This window comes from Sander vitreus, chromosome 10 (genome assembly GCF_031162955.1).
Source record: "Sander vitreus isolate 19-12246 chromosome 10, sanVit1, whole genome shotgun sequence".
Classification (NCBI taxonomy): domain Eukaryota; kingdom Metazoa; phylum Chordata; class Actinopteri; order Perciformes; family Percidae; genus Sander; species Sander vitreus.
The window spans coordinates 19,661,012-19,688,898 of NC_135864.1; the positions used below are offsets into that span (position 1 = coordinate 19,661,012).

Consider the following 27,887-nt stretch of genomic DNA (forward strand, 5'->3'; position numbering starts at 1 on the left):
AGTAATACATGATGAAGTCAATTTATTTGTGTATGCCAGTGCATAATTTGACCAGTATTTTTATTTTTGTCCAAAGAACTCACAGTTTAAATGTAAAAATACACAGCCATATATATCACAGTGTGAAAAGCGTATGATTCCTTATATTCACCAAAATAGAAGTCACAGTTCTATATATTTATAGATGAGAATTATATGTATTCCACAGTATATTTATATCCTAAACGTTGATTACTTCATAGATGGGATACTTTCTGTGGGGGATTTTAATGGTTAATAAATTAAATTAAATAATAATAAAAAATAATAATTACTCATGGGAATTGTAGTAATAATAATAATAAAAATAGTAGAATATTATTATATTCTCTGGCAGAACGTCCCTATATATACTGACTCCGCACTGCACTGCATTGAAGAGTTTATAGCGGGGTTGCACCTCCTAGTGGTCACAATCAACAACAACAGTTGCAACTACTACTAATATACCACATATAATAATGAACAGAATATCTGCTGTGTTCTGTAGGTCAAAATGCATCACAACTGAGATCACTTTTAATCATAATTGAAATACAAAGACTGATCAAGAGTCTTAGGTAAGATTGTATCTACTTGTATGGTACTTTAATTGCGTAAATGCCTATTTTTTTGCACTATATGTTTTACATTGCAATTAATTATTTAAAAAAAAAAATCAAATCACAAAATATGTTGCATAGTGCCATGTATATGTTCCTAAAATAATATAGATAAGGTTTTGTTCTGTGATATGAACAGCAGCTCAAATTGTAATAATGTTTTTGTGTTTCTAAAGCAAAAATATTGACTTTCAAATGTCAATGTTTTTTTTTTTTTTTTTTAAGATTTGTAATAAGAGACTGGGTTTCCACCAAGAAATCCTAGAGCAAAGGTGGTAAGCCACCCAAATTGTAAGGCATCTCATCTTGTGATCAGTTTAGTTAGTAGATGATGGCCTATACAATAGCTCCACAAATTAAATATGGCATTGGTAGGCTACTGGCTTGACTCTAATGCATTTTTTATTTCTTTATTTCATTAAAGTGATTTAACTTTTTATTTCAGGCGTGTTGGTCCGCCTCCGCTGTAATACTGCGGAACATAAAACTAAAAGCATCCTACAGTGCACAACGTAATCACTATCGTGATTCATAGGCCTGTCACTAGAGGTCGCTGTTTCCACACACTTGCTCTCTGTCTCCGCAGTGCTGCCTGTCTACGAGGAGTGCGTTTGATTGTTGCAGGGCTCAATGGCGGACAGAGCAGGATAGTTGCGCTAGCACCGAGGACAATAACATCTCGACTGTGTGAATTCCTGGCGTGACTTGGTCCGCCGCCGCGTGCCCTCCTTTGCAACGGTTCTAACGGGATCGCCTTTGCACCAACGTTAAATACAAAGTCGCCGCAGCTATTTTCTGCTTGTCTTCTAGCATTCCTGAGTTCCCGTCCCAAGCGGAGAAGTTACACTGTTCATGGTTGCTCACTGAAGACAGCTAGCTTGCGAGCAAACCATGGGGGACTCTCTTGAATTGATAGGGAAGCGTCTGCTTTTGCTCCTCGAAGACGGCAGGTCCGCGAATGGATCCGAGCCGGAGCAGGCTGCCTGGGCCCGGGACTGGCTCCGGGGAACAGTGCGGGCAGTAAGCGTCATCGGCCTGGCCGCTTCGGAGGTTAGCGGAGGAGAGGCGACAACAACAACCACTACTGCTGCTGCTGCAGGGCTGACGGTCAGTGTTTACATACAAGTGATGCCGTACTGCGTAACTAAATACCTACCAATGTCTATATAAAATGTATACTAGCTATTAAATATGTGTTCAAACGCATTGAACACGTTTTTACCCGTCAATGTTGGTGCATTTGTTGGCAGTTAACGTATGCTCATGCATATATTAGCAAGCTACACGTCTCAGACAGTGAGGCGAAGCTAAACTCGAGGCCGGGGATTTTCTGGCCTTTGCTTTGTTCGCTTTTTAGCTTGTTAACGAATGACATTAAGCTCCACTAATATTGAGCTTAATCCCCTAGTAATCGGTTGCAAAGCACAGATGCGGCAGAGATAACCAAACGATCACGATATGGTAACAAACCGCTTGCAAGCAACAGCGAATAACAGCGTTAGCTAGCTAGCTCGTCAGTTCCCATCGTTAGCTAACGTTAGTCTAGTTAAAGGCCTCACAAGTTCAAACGAGGGTGAACAAGGAATTCTTTCGGCTTAACTGTGGGTTCCAGATTGTTAAATTTTCAGACTAAAGCGCAAGTTTACTAGCTAAAAAACTCTTGTATGAATGAAATTAATCTTCTCAAGCTGCTTCCCCGGCCAGCGAAACTGCAGAGACATTTGAGATTTGTAAAAATGTGGGGAGGTGGTGGGTGACCTACATAACGTTACAAGTATACATTAAATAGCTAAAATCTGGTTTTTCATTGTTAAGCAATTATCAAGTAATTAATTAATTAATTAAATAAATTAAGTAAATTTAATTTTTTACAGAACGTTTAAATATGTTAAGGTCTTAAATATACACATAATAATACAGTGATTTCTTAGAACATAGGGTTAATTTGATTAAAAAGCACCTAGTTGGAAAGAATCTCGACTAGAGTGCGGATTAAATAAATTAAATTGATCCCATTTGGCTAAGGTGTACGATTATTAAACTAAATAAAATAGATATGTTTCAAGGACAATAATCAATGAGGGTCCTTTGGGTTTTTGTGGGATGTCCTTTTTGTTTGTTAGAAATTAGCTAGTTGACTGAAAACAGTTACTCTTAGATTCTCTCTCTGTAGAATAAGAAGGTGTACTTTTATCTGTCTGGCTCTCTTTTCAGATGTGTGCATTCACCAAAATGGATATTTACTGGAGAAATGAGGTCCATCAATGATAAACATTAATAGGGCTGGGGCTTGGATATCTTTTTTTTTTTTTTTTCCTGTCAGAGAAAGTATTCTTCTGCCCTGCCATTATGAACCTTGACAACATAGTCAATGCAATCATATTTAGCCAAGATCTTTGATTTACTGGGATAAAGGGGAGGTTGTCAGAAACAGGTTTGCTAGTCTCCTACTCACAAAACCTTTTCACTATAACAAACAAAATGAAACAGGTACACGTAGGATTATGCACCTGCTTAATGAGTTTAAATTAATTTCATCACCTTTCTGTATAGAGTATGTCGTGGGTCACCAGGTGTCGTTTCAGTTTTTGTGTGAAGAAAAAAAGACAGGTGTTATGGCTCGGTTTACTTCTGAGATTCCCACCAACTTGATTACATGTGTATTGATGTCAGTCACTTAGGGCAAATGCTAGTTTTTAGATGTTACATGAGCTTGAGGAATAACCAGCATGACAGCTGGGATGTGTAGAAAAAAAAGATACAAAAAAAAAATACAATACATGCTAAAATCTTTAAAGATCTTTTGTTCAGAGGCTTGATTGAGTGGTCTCTGTGAAAAAGGTGGCAGTGCACATTGCTGGCAGAAAGGTTTGACATGTATTTTGAGTACAGCTTGGTGATAATCTAGATATACCAATATAATGTTCATGTGTCATCCGGATTTCTGCTTCTCATCAAGGTTAAGTTTGACCCCTAGTACTTTTTGAGTTTTTCTCACAGATGTCAGTACCAAAAAAAAAAAAAAATGAACGTAAAACTAAATTGAAGAATGAAAGAAGCCTGCATCATCATGTCATGTAATAATCCCCTTATATCTGAATTTGGTCAGACTAGAAGCAACACTGGCTCTGAATTTCTGACTAAAGACAGGGGCTTTTTTTTATTTTTTATTTTTTTTATTATATAAACAAGAGAAAAAACAAAGCCTTAAAATGTTCTGCTGTGTAGACCTTCGGCAGTTCATAATAATAATGCCTGGCATTTATTGTTTCATTGTAAATGAAAACAAGAAGTGGTCTTCTACGGCTGAGTATGTATGTAAATGAAGAGAATTTTTGCTCCCTGCCAAAAGTCCTGTTCCAGATGTGAGGTGAACAGATGCAGATCCGCACATGGTGCCGCAAATTGAGGCAAAGACGTGTCCACTCTGTGTAGAAGGTTGGATTAAAAGAACATTTGCTGTAATCTCATTGTATTATTCCTCCTCATCAATGTACGGACATGTCATGTCAGTTGGAGAGCTCTGTTTTTGCTGGTTGTTTCCAAAGCACAAAAAAATGCTCCAAGCAAGACAAAAAAAAGGTAATGGGATGGAGCATCACCTTGGATCAAAAGCGAACATGACACTGAGATACAGTATTCCAAACAAATCAATTTATCCTTCTCTGCACCACTCGCATTCGCTGTTTGAGAGTTAGTTGTGGCACATTTTTCTGGTTCACATATCATCACGCTTTGTGCCGTGTTATATTGTGCAAGAAAATATCACTACACCATTAATTAATATGGAATTATTTCCTTTTGTCATTTGAGTGAACCAACCGTATAAAAAGTGCTTCTCAAACGAGTCTTGAGAGAATCCTCTTGTAAATTCTATTATGTGTGAATCTGCTAGTGCCTCTAGAGCTTTTCCCCCTGGCACTTGTCTGCTACAGCATTTAACCTCAATGAAATGGTACCAACTAAACTTAAGTTTCAGCTTCAATTTAATTTCTCTCTGTCGCTCACTCCTTTTTCCGTTCAACCCTAAGCAGGTTGACTGGTCAGTTGCATAGATGGTGTTAATCAATAACATTTCCACCCTGACTTCATACAAATCTGATTTGAATAGAAGCAGTGACTGGGGGAGGCCGGCAGACTGATAACAGTCCAGTCTGTTCCTCACAGCTTGCTCTGTTAAATTAAACGTTTGTAGTCAAAACCTTAGATGTATCTGTTGTGTTTTACTTCACTCAAGCCAACAAAATAATAAACCTCCGCTATCAACTTTATAATTGTGACAAATAGGAGCAATGTCATGGTGTCTTGGTGGTGTCTGATAAAAGTCAATGGTACAAATCTTGCACACAGTTCACGAGAAGAGGAAGCCCAGCTGTTGTCAAGGTTACTTTGTGAAGTAGTTTAGATTTTGAAACCTTGGCTAATGGGCGTCATTAGGGGCTTCTCTCTTCCAACCGGACGGATTTTTGCAGTGCTTAGAACTAAACGTTCCTAGAACACTTTTTTCGTCGTGTTCCGACAGGAAAAATTTGGGGATTTTTAAGTTCCTCTGGCCTCAGTAGCGTACTTTTTTAGCTCCTACTTCAGAGCAGGGTCTTTTCCCTTTTCCAAGGTGTACTTGATTGGTCGAACTTCTAAGCCACGCCCACTGCCAACTCGGAACTTGCAGTCAGAGCAACAACCAACAGCGGCACATTTTTAACAATTTTCACCATCTTATTCATCATTAAATTCACTTCTGACAATGTTTTAGGCGAGAAATTAACTGTTTAGATTTCGAATATAGGCAGTCTTGCGTAATTGATGCCGAATTGACACCGCTTCAAAGTTTTCTCGGAGTTGAGAACCTCCATGAAGTGAGGCGACAGCCAGCAAGCGCCTGCCCCGACCTCTAGCTCGTTTCCTTGCTCAGACACCTCGCGTGCTTGGAGGTCTCAGATTGCCTCGTAAATAAGAGGTTTATTTTCACAAGGCTGCTGGCTTAAAGACACAACACATGTCCATCATAAGATTAAAGGGAACCTGTGGTTAACTGTCTTTTCGGAGTTAAACTCCACAAGCGTGTCCTGCGGCTCACCGGCAAAGACCGCTGCAGTGCTTGCGTCACTCCCTTACCCCTCCTACCAGTCCTATGGCCACTTGGCCAGTGGGAATGCAAACGGAAAAAAAGATTTTGGGGGAGAGTAGTTCTTAGAACTGCTTTTCCTCTAAAAAGTACAAGTACCATCCGGTCGGAAAGCACCTATTGGTCAGCTGGATTGTCCATTTTGAACCAATGCATATCAGTTTTATTTTGTTATTTTGACACAGAAGATGCATAACTAAAATATCTTGCATTAAGAAACAGGGTTATGTTCTGGATCTATTTTATTGTCTCATTAGATCTGTGGCAGTTTCAGTTGCTACAGTATTAATTGCCCCTCTCTCGTGAACTTTAGTTGAGGAACCTTTTAAGCGGAGATTCAGACCGAAACAGTGCAGGGGGCTGCGTTTGTGTGGGTGTGTTGTTTAAGGTGAGACATCAAATACAATCTAGGATGTCTAGTTTAAGTAACAGATTACATGGGTTAAAGGGATAGTTTGGATATTTTGAAGTGGGGTTCTAGGAGGTACTCATACATGTATATATGTAGATGGCAGTGGGCACACCCCAATTTTAGAGAAGCACAAGGGAGTAGCGACACGGAAGCTAAGCAATGTACTGCTGTGGACGGGGGCAGCAGCAAAATCATATTTTAGCCTCCTAAAAAAGGGGGCACCCAATCAAGTGGTGCTTCATTTACAATATTTTTACCACTTTACCTTGCCATCAGACAGCCCTTTCCTTTGGCACTACATTTTCTCAACCTTAGAACTGTATTACGCCGCAGATTAGCTGTTTGCAGTTTATGGAAGAGACAACAAAAACAAAGACGTTTCGTCATTCACTGTGGAGACAAGAGGATACCTTTTATGAGCCAAAGTGAACAGTGTACAGAAGAAGAACGTTTGAAGAGAGAGAGAGAGAAAAGGCAGGCCTGCTTGGTTCTTTCTGTGATAAGGGGCGTAGCACAAGCACCCTTCATTCTAGCATCTTTTTGGGCCCTCCTCACATGAGGGCCCTGGGTACTCAGTCCCGCCCCCCCCCCCCCCCCCTTGATTGTAAAGATTTACAAAGAATATGTTTACGGCATTTACTCTCTTACTAGGAAGTTTTGGGACTGATTGGTGGGATTGCTGTGGACAAAGTACACACGGTGATACACTGGTACACAAGAGCAGATTACGTTAAACCATGTATCCAGCTAATTTTAATATCTTACGTTACGTTATTGTGTGAACAGTTAACCTAATTTAATGTTGTATATGGCGTTTTCTTTTGCGGGGTGCAAATGTTCCACCAAAACAAGTTCCTTCCCGAGACCAATTTGCAGAGCCACCGTCGCTGTGTCCAAAACTTAGCACCGGCCGAGACAGTTGTGATTGGTTTAAAGAAATGCAAACAACCCGGTGCGTTTTTTCCTCTTATCCTAGAATGTTTCTGTGGTGGCCAGACTGCCATCTACTATACACTGACTATGGATAAGTAGCCCTACCTCATACAACCCCACTTCAAAATACCCACAGACAGTACTTTGCAAAGGTATGAACTTTTTTTATCTTTTGTTTCGACAATCCTGAGGTAAACAGTAGAAATACAGAGTGTGCAGAAATGTGCAAATTAACGAGAGGACTGCACTTTTTCACACAGGGCTATTGTCGTATGAATGCACCCTAACCACCAATCTGCTCTATTGGGGCTTCTCAGTGTCCTTTGGATAAGTTTGTGGTTGTTCTTGGCATCTTGCTGGTCTGATGGTGTGTATCTGTCAGTGTGGATTTGTAACAAATGACAATCATGCTCACTGAACCTACCTTGCAAATGCAGGTTAATAAAAAAGATCCTGACACATTAATAAACAACAGTTCCAATTCTAATCCCAATCCATTCATGACTAACTGGAGGTTTCCTGGTGTGTGTTCTTAAAGGTGGAGTCTGTGATTCTGGAGAAAGATTGTTGATACTTGAACTTGGCACACAAACAGCGTCAATGTGCTACTTCAGAACGTTAGCATGTGCCAGATTTACCATCCCTCTCACTCCCACTGCCTTTCTCTTACACATCCATGGCCTTTCCCCTCCTGTCCTGTGCACAAGCCCGACTGGAATAGTGTTGTGTGGCTCGGTTCGATGCACTTTGTTTATTTCCCATTTACAGAGCCAGGTCTGTGCATAAAACACCTGATCTATTTTTAGGGCACACTCAAAACAGAGAGCTAGCGGACCGTGAGGCGATATTGGCTGAATTTGACAAAGTGTATTGCATTAGAAAAGTTTACACCTTTAAAGCTACAGTGGGTAGAATGCAAATAAACGCCAGAATTTGAAGTAGACTAAGACCTCTCCCAGCAGCTCTCCCTCTCCTCTCTCTGTTGCACGGGCAATGCATGCACGGAACAGCTAATAGGAACGCTCTGTCTCTGAAATGATCTGTGATCGACCAAAGTCTCCCATCAACGGCTAGATTTTCTGAAGCCTGAATACGGAGCCATGAGGAGGTGCAGAAGTAGTTTTTCTCTTAGACTACTTAAATTACAAGATGCTGAAAGATTATTATGGAATTTTTGCCCAGCGATGGCAACAATAAAGTGCCTACCACAGCTTTAAACCAAATTTAAACAACACTACAACCATAACAACCTATAATACAGGTGCAAAGTGGGTCAGTATTAAGACACTAGCTGTACATTTTCAGCCACATGTCCAGGCTATAATCATTTAAAAAAATCTGGGTATGGATGCATGTAATATTAAAAGAAACTACAGCAAAAAACATTAAATACCGGTAAATATAATTTTATATACTTTAAGTCAGCACAACAGACTAATTATGTTTAATACGATCACCGGGAATGTTTTTTTAAGGCTGTGTTTTTCATTTTAAGCCAATTATTCACTAAAACCTTTTCTTTTGAACCAAAGTAGCTAGATAACTAATGATTGACAGGCACTCCTCCTGTGATCCTGCCAGAGAGTATGTTCATGTGAGTCTTTAGTATCTGAAATCAGAATCAGAAAATGCCAAGTAGGGCGCCCGGATAGCTCAGTTGGTAGAGCGGGCGCCCATATATAGAGGTTTACTCCTCAATGCAGCGGGCCCGGGTTTGAGTCTGACCTGCGGCCCTTTGCTGAATGTCATTCCCCCTCTCTCTCCCCTTTCATGTGTTCAGCTGTCCTGTCGAATAAAGGCCTAAAATGGCCAAAAAATTATCTTAGAAAAGAAAATGCCATGTAAGTAATTTGCTTTGGTTGATTGTGCATAAATAAACATATTCAAAGGAAATGATAACACAAATGTACAATATAACTGTTTAACAATAAGAAAAGAAGGCTGTATGGTTTAGTGCAGAATGTGCAAAGATGTTAAAGAATGTGCAAAAGTTCAGTATATAGTTTTCTTCTTAGTTCTATGCAAAATGAAGTGTGCTATCCAACTCTTGCTCTAGCAGTAAAGGGGCCACTTTGAAGTCTGATATCGCATAGCATGAAAAGTTTAGAAAGAAAAAGACAACACAAGCAGACTGGAAATTTTCCTTTTCTAGTATTCTCATTTTAATACTGAGTAGTATTAGTATGAGACCGTATCGTCATGGATATGAAATGCTCTTTCAGAGAGAGTTGCTGGTACACACAGGCATTGCTTTGCTAGTTGACAACATTTTCTAATGAGCTCTTGGCCGCTGAAGAGGCCCTGTGTGGCTGTCTACTCTGACATATAGTAGTTTGACAATCCACTTACAGTTATTCTGTCTTTAAAAAATTTTTATGTTACTTGCTTGTTACTTTAATTAGATTTGCTATAGTTGCAGTTGTAGGTAGCAGTCTTATATCACATATATCAGTCCTTATGTTTATGTCCCGTTTCTTTCTGTTTTTCCCACTGCAGGTATTTGTGGAGTTTGACAATGTTCTGCAGAGGTGTTCTTGGGTGCAGGTGTATGACGAGGGGGTGAAAGCCGTGTTGGTGGAAGACTCCATTGCTTGGGCCAATCAGAGTGATGGTACTGGGACTGCTGGAGCCCCAGCATCAGCCACAGCCTGGCCTGCTCTGGTGAGTGCTCAGTTGAACAGTGGGAGTAAGCAGGACCATCTGCATCATGCATACAAGTCTAGCCTTGAAACAATCTGGGCTACCGGTTGAAATGGGGACATGGCATTAGGACAAGGCCATCCATGGTAGCCATATAGGCCCAATGCTATTTGCCAACCGGGGTTCAGTTTGAATTCAATAACTTTAGCTTTTATTTTGAGTATTCTCAAGTTAGGACCCTGACCATTACTAACTACTTTTAAGTAACACTTTCCAGAATGTTTTAATTTATGCAGTCAAGATTCACAGAAAAATGCTTAATTTGTTTTAACCCTCTTGACCCTGAAGCCTTTGTTGCTGAGCCCAGTAGAGGGCAACTTTTCACCCCCAAATGCAAAATGAGTACATTTAGAGAGTAATGTTCTCAAGTGAATATTATCAGAAACACAAGAAAAAGATATGACTCACTATAAAATGACTAGAATGTTGGCATGAAGACCTTTTTTAGTCTAGATTTCTTAAATTTAGGGCTGTCGAAGTTAATGTGTTATCACATTAACGTAAATTTGTTTTAAGACCACAAATTTTTTGGACGCATGAAGCCCAGTGTAACTGTACAGTTCTCTGGTTTATCAGTGAAGTGTAGGAACTACACTGCAGACTGAAGTCTCTGAACGTGTCCAACTGGGGATCAATGCGCATCGGCAGGTCCGTGTTCTAAATGTCTGGTGTGTGAAATGTCTGTATTCTCACTGAGCTGCGTTTTTCTGAACTATGATGGTCGTGGGTCACATTTCTCGCCCGCACAGAGGATTGTGACTATATTGCAACTTCAGTAATATCTGCTGCCTCAAACAGCTCCGCTCATTTACCGGAGCCACTTTGAGTCTCTGGCACTGCAGCCTTCAGTGGTGTTGATTGGCTATTACTCAGGACATATAACCAATCAGATTGAGAGACGGATTGCATACACTGTAAAATGGAATTATTTTCACTGGACATTATCACAGGAGAGATTTAAATATGTAGGACTCCAACTAAGGATGTCACGAAACCCCGGTACCAAAATTCTAAAAAGGTGACGGTACTCGTTTTGTCTACAGCACCGTAGGTACTGGGAGGGGGGGGCGCGCAATTCTACCAGACCTGATGGGGGCAGTATACGCCTACAGTGTTCTAGTCTGCCGCTAATGCTGGAGAAGAAGAACAACACCCCACCAGCACAGAAAAATCATCTCCGTGACAGCAATACATCCATGCGTGACAGCAGTCAGCCTCTGGCTTTACCGTGACGTTACATCTACATTAACGGCTTACCCGACTTCACCTGGAGCTCCCAAACAGAAAGTAATGTTAAGTCTGTTTCCCTCTGCCACTGCCTGTCACAGCCTAACGTTAGCTCTGATAGCAGAAATTAACGTTAGCTAACTTCATCACTTGTTTTAGAGGGCCTTTATAACGTCAGTTAATTTCAACCAGCCCGATTCTATGTGAGAAAACAACGGCAGGAATTAACAGACATAACTAAACATGCTTGCTGTCTGGAAGTTCCAGGTAAACTCATGGAAGACATTACACTATGCTGGCTGTGTGGTAATGCCAGGCTTCGGAGCGGCAGACTGCGGGTCCAGAAGACTGGCGTTTTCTCCAGAATTACGTTACATGTAGCCTAAATCACGCACTCCTTGCCCCCTCCACTTACACCCCTCCACTGTGACAGAAAGCTGTGGTATCGAATTGGGTATCAAGAATCGTGAAATTTCAGTGGTATTGGTATCGATGACAATGACATTCGTAGTTGCCACTATTGTGTTTTTTTTTTTATATAATGTTTAAATATTATTGTTCTTTTTTTTTTTTTTCACACCGTGGCATCGACTTTGGTATCGAGTATTTTAGTAGCAGCAATTTTGGTGGTATCGGTACCGACTACTATATTTTTGGTATCGTGACATCCCTAACTCCAACACAGATTACAGAAACACTGCTATGAGGGTTTCTGGACAATATTTCTCATTGTTTTGTGGTGTTAATTGATTTCCAATAATAAGTATACATACATTTGCATAAAGCAAGCATATTTATCCAATCCCATTGTTTATCAGATTAATTAAACACTTGACAAATATCCCTTTTAAGGTACATTTAGAACAGGTAAAACATTTGCAATTAATTGGCGATTAATCGCCATTAACTGCGGACAATCATGCCATTTAATTGTGATTAAATATTTTAATCGATTGACAGCCCACATTTTGAAAAAAATCGTCATTCTTTTGAGATGTATATGGTTATCATATCTAGTATTTTTGTACAGGGTCTAAGAAATTCATGTTGTTCCCTTTTTCTTCAGGTCTTCCGCTCCCTGGTGGACAGAGTGGGTTTAGGATCATTGGTTCCTGTTGAGTATTTTGGAAACAAGAATTTTGAGTTCCTGCCTGATAAGAAAACTGTCCAGAGATTTGAGGTGTGTATGTTTGTTTGTTTTTTTGTTTTGTTTTTTTTTTTGTTTTTTATACAGTGTGTGTTAATCCTTTAGTAGTGTTAAGTGCTAGACTGATTAGTTTGTAAACCAGTTCGTTGACAAAAAACTTTTTATAATGGACTAATTATTTAGGATGTTTATCAAAAATGACCTAACCACATTTTGTGGTTGAGCTTCTCAGATGGGATTTGAATACCTCTGTGCTTTTTGAGTATTTAGCAGGCAGAATAAACAATTTCTTGGGACAGGGTATTTCTTATTACTGTTAACATGTTTAAAATTATAACCCAATGAAATAACAGTAGTAACTGTAAGTTGCCGTGCTGGTGTTCTTTCTTATAATATTGTAGTGTGAAGTTTTATGTTATTGCTATTATTATTACTGTACCACTATTTCAGGACAGTGTGGTTTGTGTCCTTGTGCAGGTTGATAAAGACATAAGACACCCTTTGCTGTTGGAGCAGCCCTCCCTGCAGGCTGCCATCTCCAGCTGGCGTACTGACTTTGAACTGCAGGAGATCTTCAGGAAGGGTGAGACTCAACCTTCACAAGTTTTTTATGTTGTTTTCCTTTACTGCCTCCATGTGTTCTCTGGGATGTTATGTCTTAACAGTGTTTCACATGTTTTATTTTGGGGGACTTGCTCAAATTGGCAGCCTTGGAATTGCTGTTCATTTAAAATGCCTAAACTTGGCATGTGTCATCCAATTTGTGTAGTTACGAAGATGATAAGCAGTGAAAGCATGATACAGATGAACTAACAACAGTGACTGTAAATCATTGTGTTTTCTAATGCTGGAGTAGGAACTTACTATATTGAGAGACTTTAATGCCGTAACATTTTCTAGCCTGGATTCTCGTTGACTGCCAGAATCTAACTTTTCTACTTTTCGCTGTGTTTCTGCCCTCAGGTTCATACACTATTCAAGGACGCAGGGTTCGGGTGTACCAGCCGGAGTTTGAGGAGTGCTGGGCTACAGGACTGGTCTCACAGCACGATCCTATCTCGCACATAATGGAGATTACCTTAGATAAGGTAGATAACGCCTATGCTACAAGTAAAATTGGGATGCAAATTGTGTATATTATATTTAGGGATCAAAATACCAAAACCATTAGAAACTCTTTTATGACATAGACAGATTTAGATGGAAAATCAGTCCTGTCACATTCAGACTGGATAAGTTTGATTCAAATGACTGTATTGCCTCACTTCTTGTTTTATTTAACCACTACCTAATACCATTAGCTCCGCTACATTTAAAAAAAACAAAACAAAAAAAAACAGGATACAATGCTAAAGAAATTGCTCTGTAATGGGCGAAACCCAAGATTAAAAATGAAAGGAAAATTGCAAAACAATATCTTTTTAAAACTTATGTTTTGCCTAAATATATTCTGCCCATGGTATGAAAGGATGCCACTTAAATACCACCTCTTGTTGCTGTAGGGAGAAGAAAACCAGATGGTAGATCCTCGTGTGATACATGTCATGCTGACAGAGGAGGAGGTAAGGTTGCTTTATTATAAATCTATAAAACTATACTCTATAATTGGTAATGCGCTGTATATTTTGTTAATGCATCAAGTATTTTCAGCTAAAGATATACATTTTTAAAAATGTTATGTAAAAAATTATGTAACATTCTCCCTCTCTTTAGCTGGGTAAGAATGGGCGGCGAAGGAAGGACAGTGAAACAATGAAGGGTGACAGTGGACGCAGACGTAGGACTGCCTCCGAAGGTGAGGATGACTTGAACTTGAAACGTTTTAAAGGAGCAGGAGATACGGAAGCTGATGGGCAAAACTGTGGCGATTCCAACAAAACTCCAGTGGAAGGGATGGGGATCTGGAGTGGAGACTCAGGAGAGAGAGTCAGCAGCACAACCAAAAACGGAAGCTCTTCAGAAGGAACCTTTCCTCAGGGCAGAGTGTCGTCCCCCAACACCACTTCCTCACTCCAGATGGACCAATTGAACGCTACTCCTCCTCGTTATCCCGCCCACGTCAAAGAAAATGGTCGCTCACTCTCCACACAAGGGGCAGCGGACTCCACCTCTGCCATTACTCACACACCCACCCCTCCTCCCCTCAAACCAGCCCCCTCTCCCTTCTCCCCCACATCTTTCCCCTCACTAGGCCAGATGCCTAGCCTGGTCCCTGGAGCTCCAGCCCCCAAGGCCTCCCCATCCCCCCAGCCAGATCGAGAAGAGGCCTCCCAATCAGCTTATTCCAAAACAGCTGCTCTTGTTTCCCCGGGGCCTGTCACAATTTCCTGGACGCATGACAGCGGCCCTAGTGTGGCCCTTTCTGCTTCTGTGGGTTTTAGTCCTAAAGCCCCCACCTGGGGAAGCCACACTGAGGTAAGACGATCATTATGATCAGTACTGTCAATACCATTATATGATGCCTTTGCAAGTCATCACAGTTTTTTCTGTTATTAATATACTTTTACTGTACCACATTGTTTCTCAGGGCTCTAAAACGGCATCAGGTTTTCGTTTGCCCCAGACCGTGCCCCCTGCTTCTGTATTTGGAGAGGTTACTTCTCAGACCAATGGAGCTCCTACTACTACTACTACAACAACAACAACCTCCCAGGACACTCCCAGGCCCTTTGGCTTTGGCTTTGGTGGAGCAAAGAATGAGACTCAATTCCAGCCAGACCAAAACTTGTTTTTTCAGTGCATGACCCAGAATTCTGGGTCCAGCCCAAGCCTAGCTGCTTGTCATACCCAGTCCAAGGACACCAATTACTTCACCGCAGTGTCTGAGAGCCTGACTAAAGAGCCCCTAAGCCTTTTCAAGCCTGCAACCTCCACTGAAGGGCTGAAAAAGCCCGAGCAGCCCAAAGTGCCTGAGACCCATTCAACGGGAAATGGTGTGCTCAACAAATCGTCATCGGCCTTCCAGGGCATGGGTGGCTCTGCAGCAGGAAGAGGCTCTGGTCTAAGTATTGGTGGTCTGGCTGCAGCCTCTGGAGCTCAAAATACTTCTAAGAAGAGCAGTAATAATGGGACTTCTGTGGGGGGCTTAGGGCTGCAATCTGGATTTAATACTTCAGATAGCCACCAGAACCTTTTTCTGCAGGCCTCCAAAGAGCCCGCTAATCCATTTTTGGCATATGGGGACAAAACCTCCCACACCTCCTTTGCTGGCCTCACAGGGGCTGAGCCGCAGACTCTTGGTCCTGCCTCGGACTGCAAGCCAAACCTGTTCACTATGGCAGAGCCACCTAAGGGGATTCTGTCTTCCCCTTTCCCAGCCCTCTCAGCAACTGCTTCACCCAGCTCTTCCTCCTCTCCAGGACCAACTTCATCACAGAGGTCACAAAGTGAAGAGACTGTGACAAAGGAGGAGCAAGATGTTGGGGAGATGCCTACATCCACCTCAGGCTGCCCAATGTTTGGAAGCACTGAACCTGGTGGAATGGAGGAAGTCCCTGTGTCCTTTGACCGGAGCCAGTCTCAGAAGTTTACCCTGGAGGAAAGAGGCCAATCGTCCAAACGTGACTCTGACTCCAGCAGCAACAGTGACCTGTCAGACCTGAGTGAGAATGAGGAGGGCCCAGAGAAAGGCCAAATCCCAGGAGGAACACCACACCCTGCCAAGGATGGGGCCATGTTGCAGAAAACTAAAGTCCAAGTGGCTGCTAAGGGCCGTCCACGTAACAAGCCTTTCAAAGGTAAGTCTTGTCCACTCTTTCTCATTTGTGGTGACACGCTAAGGAATATAATTAACACTACCACGACCACTTGTCTCCTCCAGTGGGCCAGTCTGTACTAAAAGACCAGAGCAAAGTGCGTCGTCTAAAGCAGTCTGGTGAGTCTTTTCTCCAGGATGGCTCCTGCATCAATGTGGCCCCTCACTTACACAAATGCCGCGAGTGCCGTCTGGAGCGCTACCGTAAATATCGTGCTACAGACGAAGACAGTGATGATGACGACGACCCAAATGTGGCCTGTCGGTTCTTTCACTTCAGAAGGTACACGTTTATATGCTTGCGCTGTTTAGTGTCTTGCTTTGTATTTGAGCGTCATAGAGGAAGCAATTATTAATCAACCAATGATGTGTTACTGCATTAACCTTTCTTTTTGCCCGTGACCAGATTGGCTTTCACTCGCAAAGGTATACTGCGCGTGGAAGGCTTCCTGAGTCCTCAGCAGAGCGATTCCATGGCCATGGGTCTGTGGCTACCTGCACCAGCTGTCCAAGAGGGCCTTGACCTTGATACATCCAAGTACATCCTGGCCAATGTTGGAGACCAGTTCTGTCAGTTGGTCATGTCTGAGAAGGAGGCCATGATGATGGTGGAGCCTCACCGTGAGTATCATTTTAATAATTGTAGTCACATTTGGTGTGTTATCTTGTCTTACACTTTTTCTCAACACTCACCCTGTCAGAAGTGTCTATTGTGTATGTAAACCTGTTCTGTTTTTTGTTTTTTTACCTGTCCTTCAGAGAAAGTAGCGTGGAAACGTGCAGTGCGAGGTGTCAGAGAAATGTGTGACGTGTGTGAGACCACGCTGTTCAACATCCACTGGGTGTGTCGCAAGTGTGGCTTTGGAGTGTGTCTGGACTGCTATCGGCTCCGTAGGAACAGGCCAAGGGAGGGTGAGTCATTTAGGAGCTAAGTTAACCAGTTCACTACAGTGTTCCTGTGTTAACCTACCTTTTTTATATTATTATATATTTTTGTTACAATAATAGAAACTATTAAATAGAAATAATAAAAGTGTTCACAGAGTTAATACTTTGTGAGATCTTTGGAGGTTGAGTGCGTTGGAGAGACACACGTTGGTCAATATGTTCTTTTCTTCAGATGTAGATGAAGGTCCCGAGGATGAGGTTTTCTCTTGGTTGAAGTGTGCCAAAGGCCAACCTCATGAGCCACAGAACCTTATGCCTACGCAGATTATACCTGGGACAGGTAACATGTACATTATGATTGAATCATGAATCTATCAATTCTCCCCCTCACAAGCATCAAGTAATTAGGTATTTATTATCTTGTATTGGTACTGTAAAAGTTGTAATGATTGATTTTATTGCCCTTCTCCTTTTAGCTCTTTACAACATAGGTGACATGGTGCACTCAGCGAGAGGCAAGTGGGGTATTAAGGCCAATTGTCCCTGTACCAGTCGACACACCAAGCCTCTAGTACGCCCTAGTGCCCCCAATGGGATTTCACAGGTACTGTTTTGCCACATCATATTTTTCTTAGCGCTCCATTTCTGCATTGTGAAAAGTGTTTAACTTGAAGGCGCTAATGTTGTTGTGCTTGTCTCAGCAGTCTACAACAAGCAGTAGTGGCGTCCTCGCAGCTGCAGCTTCTGGTATTGGCACCACCCCAAAATCAGAGGGAGAAATATCATCGATCAAAACAGAAACTACACAAACAGCCGCGCCATCAGACAGTGGGGGAGGAGAAAGTGTGGGCAGTACCAGTAACTCCACCAGTAGTACATCCTCCCCCTGTAACCTCACACAGTCCTCTGCCAAAGAGCCACGCTCATCAGGAGAGGGCAACAGCTCTGCTCTGCACTGGTTGGCAGACTTGGCCACACAGAAAGCCAAGGATGACACCAAAGGTAAGTAGGAATAAGGAAATGCTGAGTCAGTGTAATCTAAGTACATAAAAAAAGTCCAAATTAATATTAAATTTGACGTTACATCACCATTCTCTTGCCATCATCTTCCAGAATCTGGTTCACTTCGCTCCATGATGAGTCGAGACAGCCGGCCTCCCTTTGGCCTGGACTCACTCAGTGCCCTGTCAAAGCCTTCTGCCTCCAGCCCTAAGCTATTTAACAGCCTGTTACTGGGCTCCAGCATGGCCCAGTCCAAACCTGAAGGGTCCAGTCTCCGGGACCTGCTCAACTCCGGACCGGGCAAACTCCCTCAGGGGCCTGGAGAGAGTGGGGTACCGTTCCCCTCTGTCTTTACCTCAGCAGGCGTACGTAGAAAGCTTTTATCAATCCATGTAGTTTTACCAAGTGTACAAATGTATACTAAAAGATCAGAGCATTTATAGCAAGATCAGTTTCTGACTGAAAAATAGATCAGTTGTAATAAAACGGAATCAGTTCAAATCACACTTTACACAGTGTATGCCTATTTATGTTTGGAAAATGTTAATTATGCCTATAATATTTTTGTGTATTTCAACACAAAGAGAAATACAAAGTGTTAGGCACATCTCTCCTGGAACTCTGTAGAAAAATACAACGGAAAATGTTGATAAGGAAAGTACTGTGAATTTTCAGTCTCATTTTTGCCTTCTCATTTTCAGTAATGCATGTAAGTGTAGTGTCAATCAACTAAAAACATTTTCAATAAGATTAATTTAAATTTGAAGAATACTAAGATTAGGAATAACTGAATTGATTATAAATTGTATTTCTGCCATTTACTGCTGTAGTAAAAGTGAAGCGGAACATTCACTTGGCACAAAATGCCGAGGTGGATTTAAAAAATAAATAAAAAATAAATAAAAAAAGACAAGCCTTTACTTAAAGTAATTTACCTGTAAGTGTGTACAAGTACATAGCTGGGTAATCAATCATTTCTATTTTGTCTGTCAGAGTGACAAGCTGAAGAGCAGCCTCCCAAACTTCCTGGATCACATCATCGCCTCGGTTGTAGAGACCAAGAAGGCAGAAGGCCGTCGGACAGGGGCCTCTGAGAGTGGCGAGCTTGGTGTGTTGGGGGGCCGAAAAGACGGAGTAATGGGCCTTAGTGTTTTGGAACCACATACCTCACACTCCTGGCTCTGTGACGGTCGACTCCTCTGCCTACAGGATCCCAGCAACAGCAACAATTGGAAGATCTTCAGAGAGTGCTGGAAGCAGGGACAAGTAAGAACTACAATATAACACCTGAGGCAATTGTGGCAGAAACATGATGGAGCTGAAACAAGAAATATTGCTGTTGAAGAAACATGGGTTGAAACTTCACCACACTGACTTCTGTTGATCTGTCATCTGTCTAATCTCTTCTCTTTTGTGTCCAGCCCGTGTTGGTGTCTGGGATACATAAACGCCTGAAAGGTGATTTGTGGCGGCCTGATGCTTTCAGTAGGGAGTTTGGAGACCAGGATGTAGACCTTGTCAACTGTAGAAACTGTGCCATCATCTCTGATGTGAAGGTGCGAGACTTCTGGGACGGCTTTGAGATCATCTCCAGTGAGTGCACAAACTATTTTTCCTAAATTATTCTTTTTTTGTTGTTTGGATTGACTGATTGATACAGTGTTATTTTAGCTCCTGTTTCTCTCAGAATTGGTCGCTAATGTGTTTTTCTGTGAATGCAGAGCGACTGCAAGATAATGAGGGCCAGCCCATGGTATTGAAATTAAAGGATTGGCCTCCAGGTGAAGACTTCAGGGACATGATGCCCACACGGTGAGGAACCCAGAAATATGTTGCTTCTTTTCGTGCATTTGCCAACCAAGCTATCCACTTCATTCCCAGAGTGGATTATTCACAAATATGTATTTAACCAATTATATATAATAATGTATATTATTTGAGGTTATAGTATATGAGTTATATCCACAAATAAGAGTCATATCTCACACGCCAAAATGAGATACATTTTTTATCACATCATTTACAAGTCACTGGGCACATATGGAATCTGTTGCAGGGCTCCAGACTAACTTTTTGCCTTGGTTGCACTGGTGCGCCTAACTTTTTTATTTAGGTGCACCAGCACAAAATTTAGGTGCACCCAAATTTTTCCTTGCGTCGCTGTTAACGCTGAATGGCGATACACGAGATATATATATATATATATATTTACAAAGTGGGCTAAATGTTCAGTTTTAAGTCAAAGCCACTTTTCACAAACTCTTTCATTAAAACAGATTGTGATTAAAATAAAATGCAAAGAAAGGGTTTCCTTCCCAGTTTGAAAATATACAGCTGCAACACATGTAAATGAAAGCCTAGGATATATTTAAAAAATGTATATCTCTGAGAAAGCTCCTTCACTTGTTTTCAACAACAATAACAGACTGATTAAAAGAGAGAGAGGACGCCCAAATAGCTCAGTTGGTATATATAGAGGTTTGACTCCAACCTGCGGCCCTTTCCCGCATGTCATTCCCCCCTTTCTCTCCCCTTTCATGTCTTCAGCTTTCCTATCAAAATAAAGGCCTAAGTCTTTTAAACAAAAAAAACCCAGACAGGCAGACAGAGGGGGAGAGAGGGGGAGTGCGATGGACTGAAGCGTATGCTACTCACAGAGTGATGGCTGACTCATTATGAATGGGTCCAGCACGGGTCGAATGCGCTTTGGCGGGTCAGCGGCGTTACACAAGTCTTGTGTAGGCTATGAAATGTCTGTATCGTCACTGCGCTGTATTTTTATGAACTATGATATTCTGGCCATGGGTCACATCTCTCGCCCAGGTCCAGCAGGCTCCGTCTCACAAGGTATTACTCAACCAACTGAAGTTAGTTGCATTTAATAACTTCTAATGTGTTTTTCGCTGTGGCGGCCGCAATAACAGAGAGTTACCAGCGGAAACACTGGTACCAATACAGGTTTCCCTCTCATACTTAACAATATATAGCTGTATTAATAACAATTACTACTATTACAACTGTAGACAAATGTCAGCAGCAGTGGAGCCGTGTGTGCGTGAATGGGGGCGGGGCTGCGCGGAGGAGAGATCCAAACACAGGCATGGCTTTACTGAAGGAATGGGTCATGTAACGCAACATTAAACCATAACAATATAAACAACATTGCTTCATTCGTGGAGATGCAGCGGATGCGAGGACGTTAGGTGCACCGGTGCGACCTAGGAAAAATCTTAGTCGCCCCCTTACAAATTTTGGTCGCACTCTAGAGCCCTGTGTTGTATTTATGACATTTCTCACATGCCACAATGGATAAATGTATCTTTTTTTATAGACGTTAATGTTAGAATGTTCTTTGCCATCCTGGTGCTTTGACGATCTATACCTAAATTTTTGGTACCTACATATGTTAAAATGCGGAATAACCACCATATTTTGGCCACGTTACATTGACAAATGTTTGAGGTATTCTACACATGCCATAAATGCAAAACCATTTTTGTCAACTAGTCATTTCCTTTGTAAGATTAAAAAGAAAGTATGAATTGGATTTTTTTTTGCCAACCAATTCATTTTTTGTAAGGTACAAACACATTAGTGAATCTTACTTGTGTTCTTTGATGTTCTCTCATACTCTTCCCAGGTTTGACGATCTGATGGATAACCTCCCCTTGCCTGAGTACACAAAGAGAGATGGTCGTTTAAACCTTGCCGCCCGTTTGCCCAACTTTTTTGTGCGTCCTGACCTAGGACCTAAGATGTACAATGCCTATGGTGAGAAGGATTGGCTGAGTCTGACAGAACATTTTCATTCCCTATCAACTCAGATGTCTCATCTCTTTCTCCCCCTCCCTCCATAATATATTTGTCTTCACTTTCTCTCTTTCACTGTCTTTCAGGCTTAACCTCATCTGAAGACAGGAAGGTGGGAACCACTAATCTCCATCTGGATGTGTCTGATGCTGTCAATGTCATGGTCTATGTTGGCATCCCACAAGTAGAGGGAGACCCGGAGGAAGGTCAGTGGACTTAAACACACACTTTGTCCCTCTCTCTCCGTCTTGTTTTGTCTCTCTCTCTCTCACACACATACACACACACACATACATACACACACACACACACACACACACACACACACACACACACTTTTACACATTTATTACAAGACACTTACACCATTAAACTGCTAAATGTTATCAAAGCACAACTTACTCCTCAAATCACACAATCATTTCATGTCATGACACGCAAATGATCAGATTTTCCCCTGTACCAAATCCAAGACATTGTATAAAATACATGTAGGATATAAAAGAAATAACTCATTTCAAACACTGGACAGTATACTCTTGTCTTTCATCTGATCTTCAACTGATCCCTCCTGAACGATCTTAAAGAATACTTTCAAAGATGTTTCCCGAACATCATGCTTTTACTGTTTTAGTTGCTAGTTAGGCTTGATTGGTTTGGTTAGGACCCTGAAAAATATCATTGAGTGGGTCTCACTCATTTACATTCAAATCTCTCATTCACAGAGGCAGATATCGATGGACAAAAAGGTTTGTAGACTCCCAGTTGTATCACTTAAGTAGCATGCCCTTCTACTTGACTAACCTTCTTCACTCCTCCCCCCATCCTCATGTTATTATCTGTGCTGTGTAGGGACCAGAGACCTGTGACCTCTGTGATTTGTTAGTTTCTATTGTGGCATGTTTTGTACATTTCTATGGAAATGTAACCTTAATTAACACCTTGAATGAATAACAGATGGCATTGAAATTTCTGTTGTTGCCCTTTGGAGATCCTGACTTTCTTTATCTTTGTAGATTTCGGGGTTGAGTGAAAACGTGTACTGTTTGGGATTCAGTCGATAAAGCAAGTGAAAATCCACAAATTGACATGAAGTTTACACAAGATTTCATGTCATTACTGGAAGTATATTCAGTTTATTTTACTTTTGGTTGAGCTGTGCTCTGGTCCTTACATAGTGGGAGAAAAGTTTAAATGAAGGGCATCTAGAATTGGCATCCCTATTCCCTTGCAGGCACACCCCACTATATGACCGTAGGCATGCTGTCCTCATACACCGACCCTTCTTCTTCTTAGGACCATGGGATTTTACACGCACATCAAAATAAACACACATTATCCTGGAAACTGAACTTGTCTGTGAAAGAATCATTTGTGACCAGATAATGACTATGCCAGTACACACACACATTGTTATTATAAGACACCTCGCTGGCCGCCTAGCTAAATGCATACACATTGTTAGGTAGCGAAGAGAAACACTGGAAATAAAGCTGAGCTGGTGACAAAGGGCAAACACAGTCATGAATGTGTTAGTTTTCGCTTATCTATCTGAATAACTTGTAAATCAGCACTGTAAGAGTAGACACAGTATCAGTATATTTTCATGCAGTAGAGTGGTAGAAGTGGAGTGGATGTAAACATAATGTCAGTAAATGTGATTGTGTAGTCTGTAACTTGTCCTTTTCTTTGCCCCAGTGGTTCTCAACTTCTCCAGCTACATGATCCACATTTGTCTTAAGTCACAACCCAGACATCAATAAAAAGTGGAACCATTTTCATAGATTTCTCAAAATTAGTCATTAATAAATGCTTTTACACACTAGAAACAAAGGCTATTTTAATAGTTTCTGTTTAGACTAATTTTCTTTTTTACCACAGTTATTTGGGGAAAAACATGAACCCACAGTGCCGCTGTTTGTGTCATGACAGCCACATGATGCAGCTGCAAACAGTATTTCAAAAGAAGCTCTGGACAATCAGTGCACTTCAGATAGAAACTGTTATGGCCCACACACTTGCAGTTCACATTTAATAGACCTGCAACCCAATACTGGATCATGAGTCAGCAGTTGAGAACTACAGCTCTGTGCCATTTTTGTCAAAGGGTATGATGGATGTACATTGATATACTTGTTTATGCTATAAATTATGCCATAAAGATGAGACATGCAAATGTAGCTTGATAATCTTAGTCGCTGAGGCATGATACGTTTTGTCAGTCATCAAACTGGAATAAATAAGACAGTAATCTTCATATAATTTTGAAACTTCAGCAATCATAGCGCAAAACGTGATTCACGAGACCACTTAAAGAGGAAACGAAACTACTGTAAAATCTTGTCATCATAGAGACATTGCTGATGACTCTTTGGTGCCCTGTATGTGTGTGCGTTTTTGTTTGTTTGGTCCTCCAGAGGTCATGACCACCATTGAAGAGGGCGATGTGGATGAAATGACGAAGAGGAGGGTGTACGAGGCAAAGGAGAAACCTGGAGCTCTCTGGCACATCTACGCTGCCAAGGATGCCGAGAAGATCAGAGAACTGCTCCGCAAGGTCAGCAGCCAGTAGATTTCTGTCTAAAATAGGATCTGATCTTTTGAGCTTCAGTATCATTGGCTGTACTAGTAACACATTTGAACCTCAGACCCAGGGTCCTTTACAAAGACAGTGATGAATTGGATGAAAGGTGCATTACAGATGGCCTGATGTCAGCAGATAATTATTGTAATGCACAAACAAAAATTGGATTGTGAAAAGCATTCCCCTTCAGAAAACTCATAATGAAGGCTGACGTGCATTACTTTAAGATTACGTACATTCTATGAATTTATGTTAATCTGAACCCTGATAGGTTTACCCGCTACATCCTTGTTTATTAACCTAAAAATGAATATGCCATGGTTTATCTGTGTCAGGTGGGAGAGGAGCAGGGTCAAGAGAACCCTCCAGACCACGACCCCATTCACGACCAGAGCTGGTACCTGGACCAGGTGCTCCGCCGCAGGCTCTATGAAGAATATGGCGTTCAGGGTTGGGCCATTGTACAGTTCTTAGGAGATGCCGTATTTATCCCTGCTGGAGCTCCACACCAGGTCAGACATGTTGTGTTATATTAAGGATGCTTGCTATATAGATATCCATTTATGTAGATGATTCAAGATCCATATTTATCTTGTTTCATTAACACATTTGTTCTTTCTCCGCTCTTTCCTTCTCAGGTGCACAACCTGTACAGCTGTATCAAGGTGGCAGAGGACTTTGTGTCTCCTGAGCATGTAAAACACTGTTTCAGACTGACCCAGGAGTTCAGACACCTGTCCACTACACATACAAACCACGAAGACAAGCTACAGGTGGGTGTGCATTTCTCTCATGTAGTTTCAGTGTTACATTGTAATGCATTCAACTAACTAGAGAGAGACTTCCGTGGCAGTAGTGCACAGAGTTCCCCACGGAGCAGAACAGCGGAGATCTGTCGAGATCCGCCACTTTTTGCGTCATCTGACGTAGCTCCGTTCCTCCATGCACTGGGGCCACGGAGAATAGCCAAACACCATTCATCTAAACACTCTGCCCACACAAAGATGACACAGAGCTGGATTAAACAGTCCCTCTAGGATTTTGCAATGTCGCAATTGCGGCAATTCACGCAAATTCAACCAATCACTGAATTTGGTGCGACTCGCAATTTTGACCAATCACCGCAACTTTTCTGCACATTTGACCAATAACCTGAAGTTTCCCGCGACTTCAACCAATCACAGCAGTCCCACGTGCACTCTGAGAGCCAATGACCAATCGGGAGTGAGAACGGGTTGATCATTTCCTTGTTTTTGATATGAAGACGAGGCGTGTGTGTGACTCATTTACCAACCACACGTACAGCGAAAGACCTTGCAAAACATTTCAGACCGTCCGATACATTTTAACATCAATGTAGACTTGAACGATTTAAAAGTCGCTGAAGTTGCTGCCGTTTCCATCCTGTCTGTCGGCTGTCTGCGGCGGGTGGGGCTATTGCTCCGTACCCCCCGCGACTGACGCTTGCACACACACAAACGCACACACAGACACACACACAAACAACACACACGGTGGATGCAGGAGAAAAAGGAGATGAGACAACACAATGACCTAAATTGAGGACAGCTATGCTCATTATTGTAAGTACAATGATAAGTTAAAGTCAGTATTATCAAACCGTATGAATGTGTGTCCCAGGCCAGCATAGGAAAATAACTAACAATGTAAAGATCTACAAGCCACTGACACACATGTTCAAATTTGATTGATTCAATAAATTATTATTTTTTGTCTTAAATCCACCAGCCATTTTCATATTATACCAACATTTGCAGCATCCTGAGCCTTTTTGGTAAGATTACTAGGAAATCTCAGCCCAGAGTCATTTTATTCTCCCCAAAACAAGTTTCCTTTTTATTTTTAAAGAACTATACAAAAAAAGAAATCGCAACTTTTTTGCAACTTTCACTGTCTCCCGCAACTTCATTGCAACAAACATACAAAAGACATCGCAACTTTGATCGCAGTTTTTTACAAAAGCTCCCGCGAAATCGGGCATTTTGGGCCGCGACAATCTAAAAAAAAAGGCCGAGAAATCCTGGAGGGACTGATTAAAATCAGCAAAGTATCCCTTTAAGAATCATGGATGTTTCCAAACTTGGCGTGCATCATTAAAGGAAAGTGAAAATAGCCACAAAGTGAGAAAAACATTTGGCTTATTGGGTAATGACAAGAAAACTTTCTCCAGTATAATGCAGCAATGTTTTGGTAAACTGGTTGCTACCATATGGCTTTCCAGTAATATTACTTTGTATTGTATACTCTAATTTCTTTTTGTAGAAAAACATGTTAATATGTAAGTTAAGTGTTGTAAAAAGCCCTGGTCAGTGTGAAGCCGTCTACACATGATCCGCAGTAAAAATGCAAGGTAGGGCGGTAGGGCAGGTAAAAGCGCAGCGCAGGTATACGTATAGATTTGGTTGCTCCTTGAAAGGTCAGCGGCAACGAGGTCAAAGTTGAAATAATTGGAACTTTGAGCACAGTGCTCGGCGGCAATTCCCCATAGGAAACTAATGGAACGGCCAGCGCAGAGAGGTTTTACCGTGGATCATGTGTAGCTTAAGGCATTGTTTTTGTTTTAACAAACTTTTCCTGTCCTTTTTTCTCAGGTGAAGAACATCATCTATCATGCAGTGAAGGACGCTGTTGGAACACTGAAGGCCCATGAACCTAAACTAGCACGCCCTTAGTTCCTCTAACGTAATGCTGTCTGAAAACAGCCTCTGACGACCACTCCACTACGTACACAAACACAGTATACATTACATACCTACATACACAAGTACAGGCTGCAGAGTGCAGAGTACAAAGATAAAGTGTAGGTTATTTGGGGGTGGAAAGGTCTGGGTTTGGAGAAAGAGAACATTTGATTTGGGGAGGGATTAGACGGGGAGGGGCTAGTCAGCGCTTCGATGAAGGAAGTCCTTTATCGCTGTTACACAGTACGCTCAAACTTGTCTAGTTTTCCAATTTTTTTTTGGATTAACTCTGTATTTAAGGTCAGTGTGTTTGTTCTGTTTTCATTGTATATGTAAGATGTGAGAGTAAGGGAGGTAAAAGCTGACGTGCCTTTGGAGCAAAGGTTCAGCTACCATATTAGCGACTGACAAAATGTGAGTACTGGGCTAACTTTCCTATTTTGATGACGTTATTATTTTTCTTCGATAGGAGCGAGGTTAACCTGTTTTTGTAGATTTTTTTGGTTGTTGTTGGAGTTTTTAAACGGCTCATTGCTTCTGCCGTCTGTGGCTGAAATGAATTTGCGATGCAGCCAGTGATGGGAAGCAGACCAAATGTTTGTTTTTTTTATTTCACTTTTAGAGTAAGAAGTCTTTTTTTTTTTTATACACCACAAGGCAATGATCAGGAGGACTTCAGAGATGGCAGGTTTAATTTTTTTTTTTTTGGTCACCTATCTTTGTCCCATGGGCTTCATGAACTGCAGACTTCCAACAACATTGTTCAAGAATCACAATTGCAGCTGAACAAAACTACTGGCCATTAACATTGTACCAATATATATATTGATCTTAGCAGTCTGTTTGATTTTTCACAATAAAGTTTACAAAAACTACTGTTTGTTTACCATTTGTTACCCACAAAACCTTGATGCGTATACAACCAGGGTGTCTATTAGGGGTGGGGGAAAAAATTGTTAGAG

At 41.5% G+C, this 27,887-nt stretch overlaps 1 protein-coding gene across 3 annotated transcripts; it reads left to right on the forward strand.

Annotated features, from left to right (window-relative positions):
• Positions 1-1,229: 1,229 nt before the first annotated feature.
• Positions 1,230-27,800, forward strand: kdm3b (lysine (K)-specific demethylase 3B). 3 transcript variants are annotated; one of them, XM_078260786.1, is made up of 25 exons: positions 1,230-1,748; positions 9,608-9,772; positions 12,105-12,218; positions 12,663-12,768; positions 13,149-13,273; positions 13,688-13,747; positions 13,899-14,600; positions 14,713-15,922; positions 16,006-16,222; positions 16,346-16,560; positions 16,699-16,851; positions 17,060-17,167; positions 17,304-17,431; positions 17,529-17,829; positions 17,941-18,194; positions 18,823-19,095; positions 19,251-19,422; positions 19,551-19,641; positions 21,470-21,600; positions 21,726-21,845; positions 22,365-22,388; positions 24,057-24,196; positions 24,559-24,735; positions 24,862-24,996; positions 26,836-27,800. In XM_078260786.1, exons 1-25 carry the CDS (start codon positions 1,533-1,535, stop codon positions 26,914-26,916), a joined length of 5,418 nt encoding a protein of 1,805 aa, XP_078116912.1. In that variant the 5' UTR covers positions 1,230-1,532; the 3' UTR covers positions 26,917-27,800. The 3 variants fall into 3 exon arrangements, with proteins under 3 accessions (XP_078116912.1, XP_078116914.1, XP_078116913.1); XM_078260787.1 differs by having other exon boundaries at positions 1,231-1,748; positions 17,532-17,829; XM_078260788.1 differs by lacking the exon at positions 22,365-22,388.
• Positions 27,801-27,887: the final 87 nt, after the last annotated feature.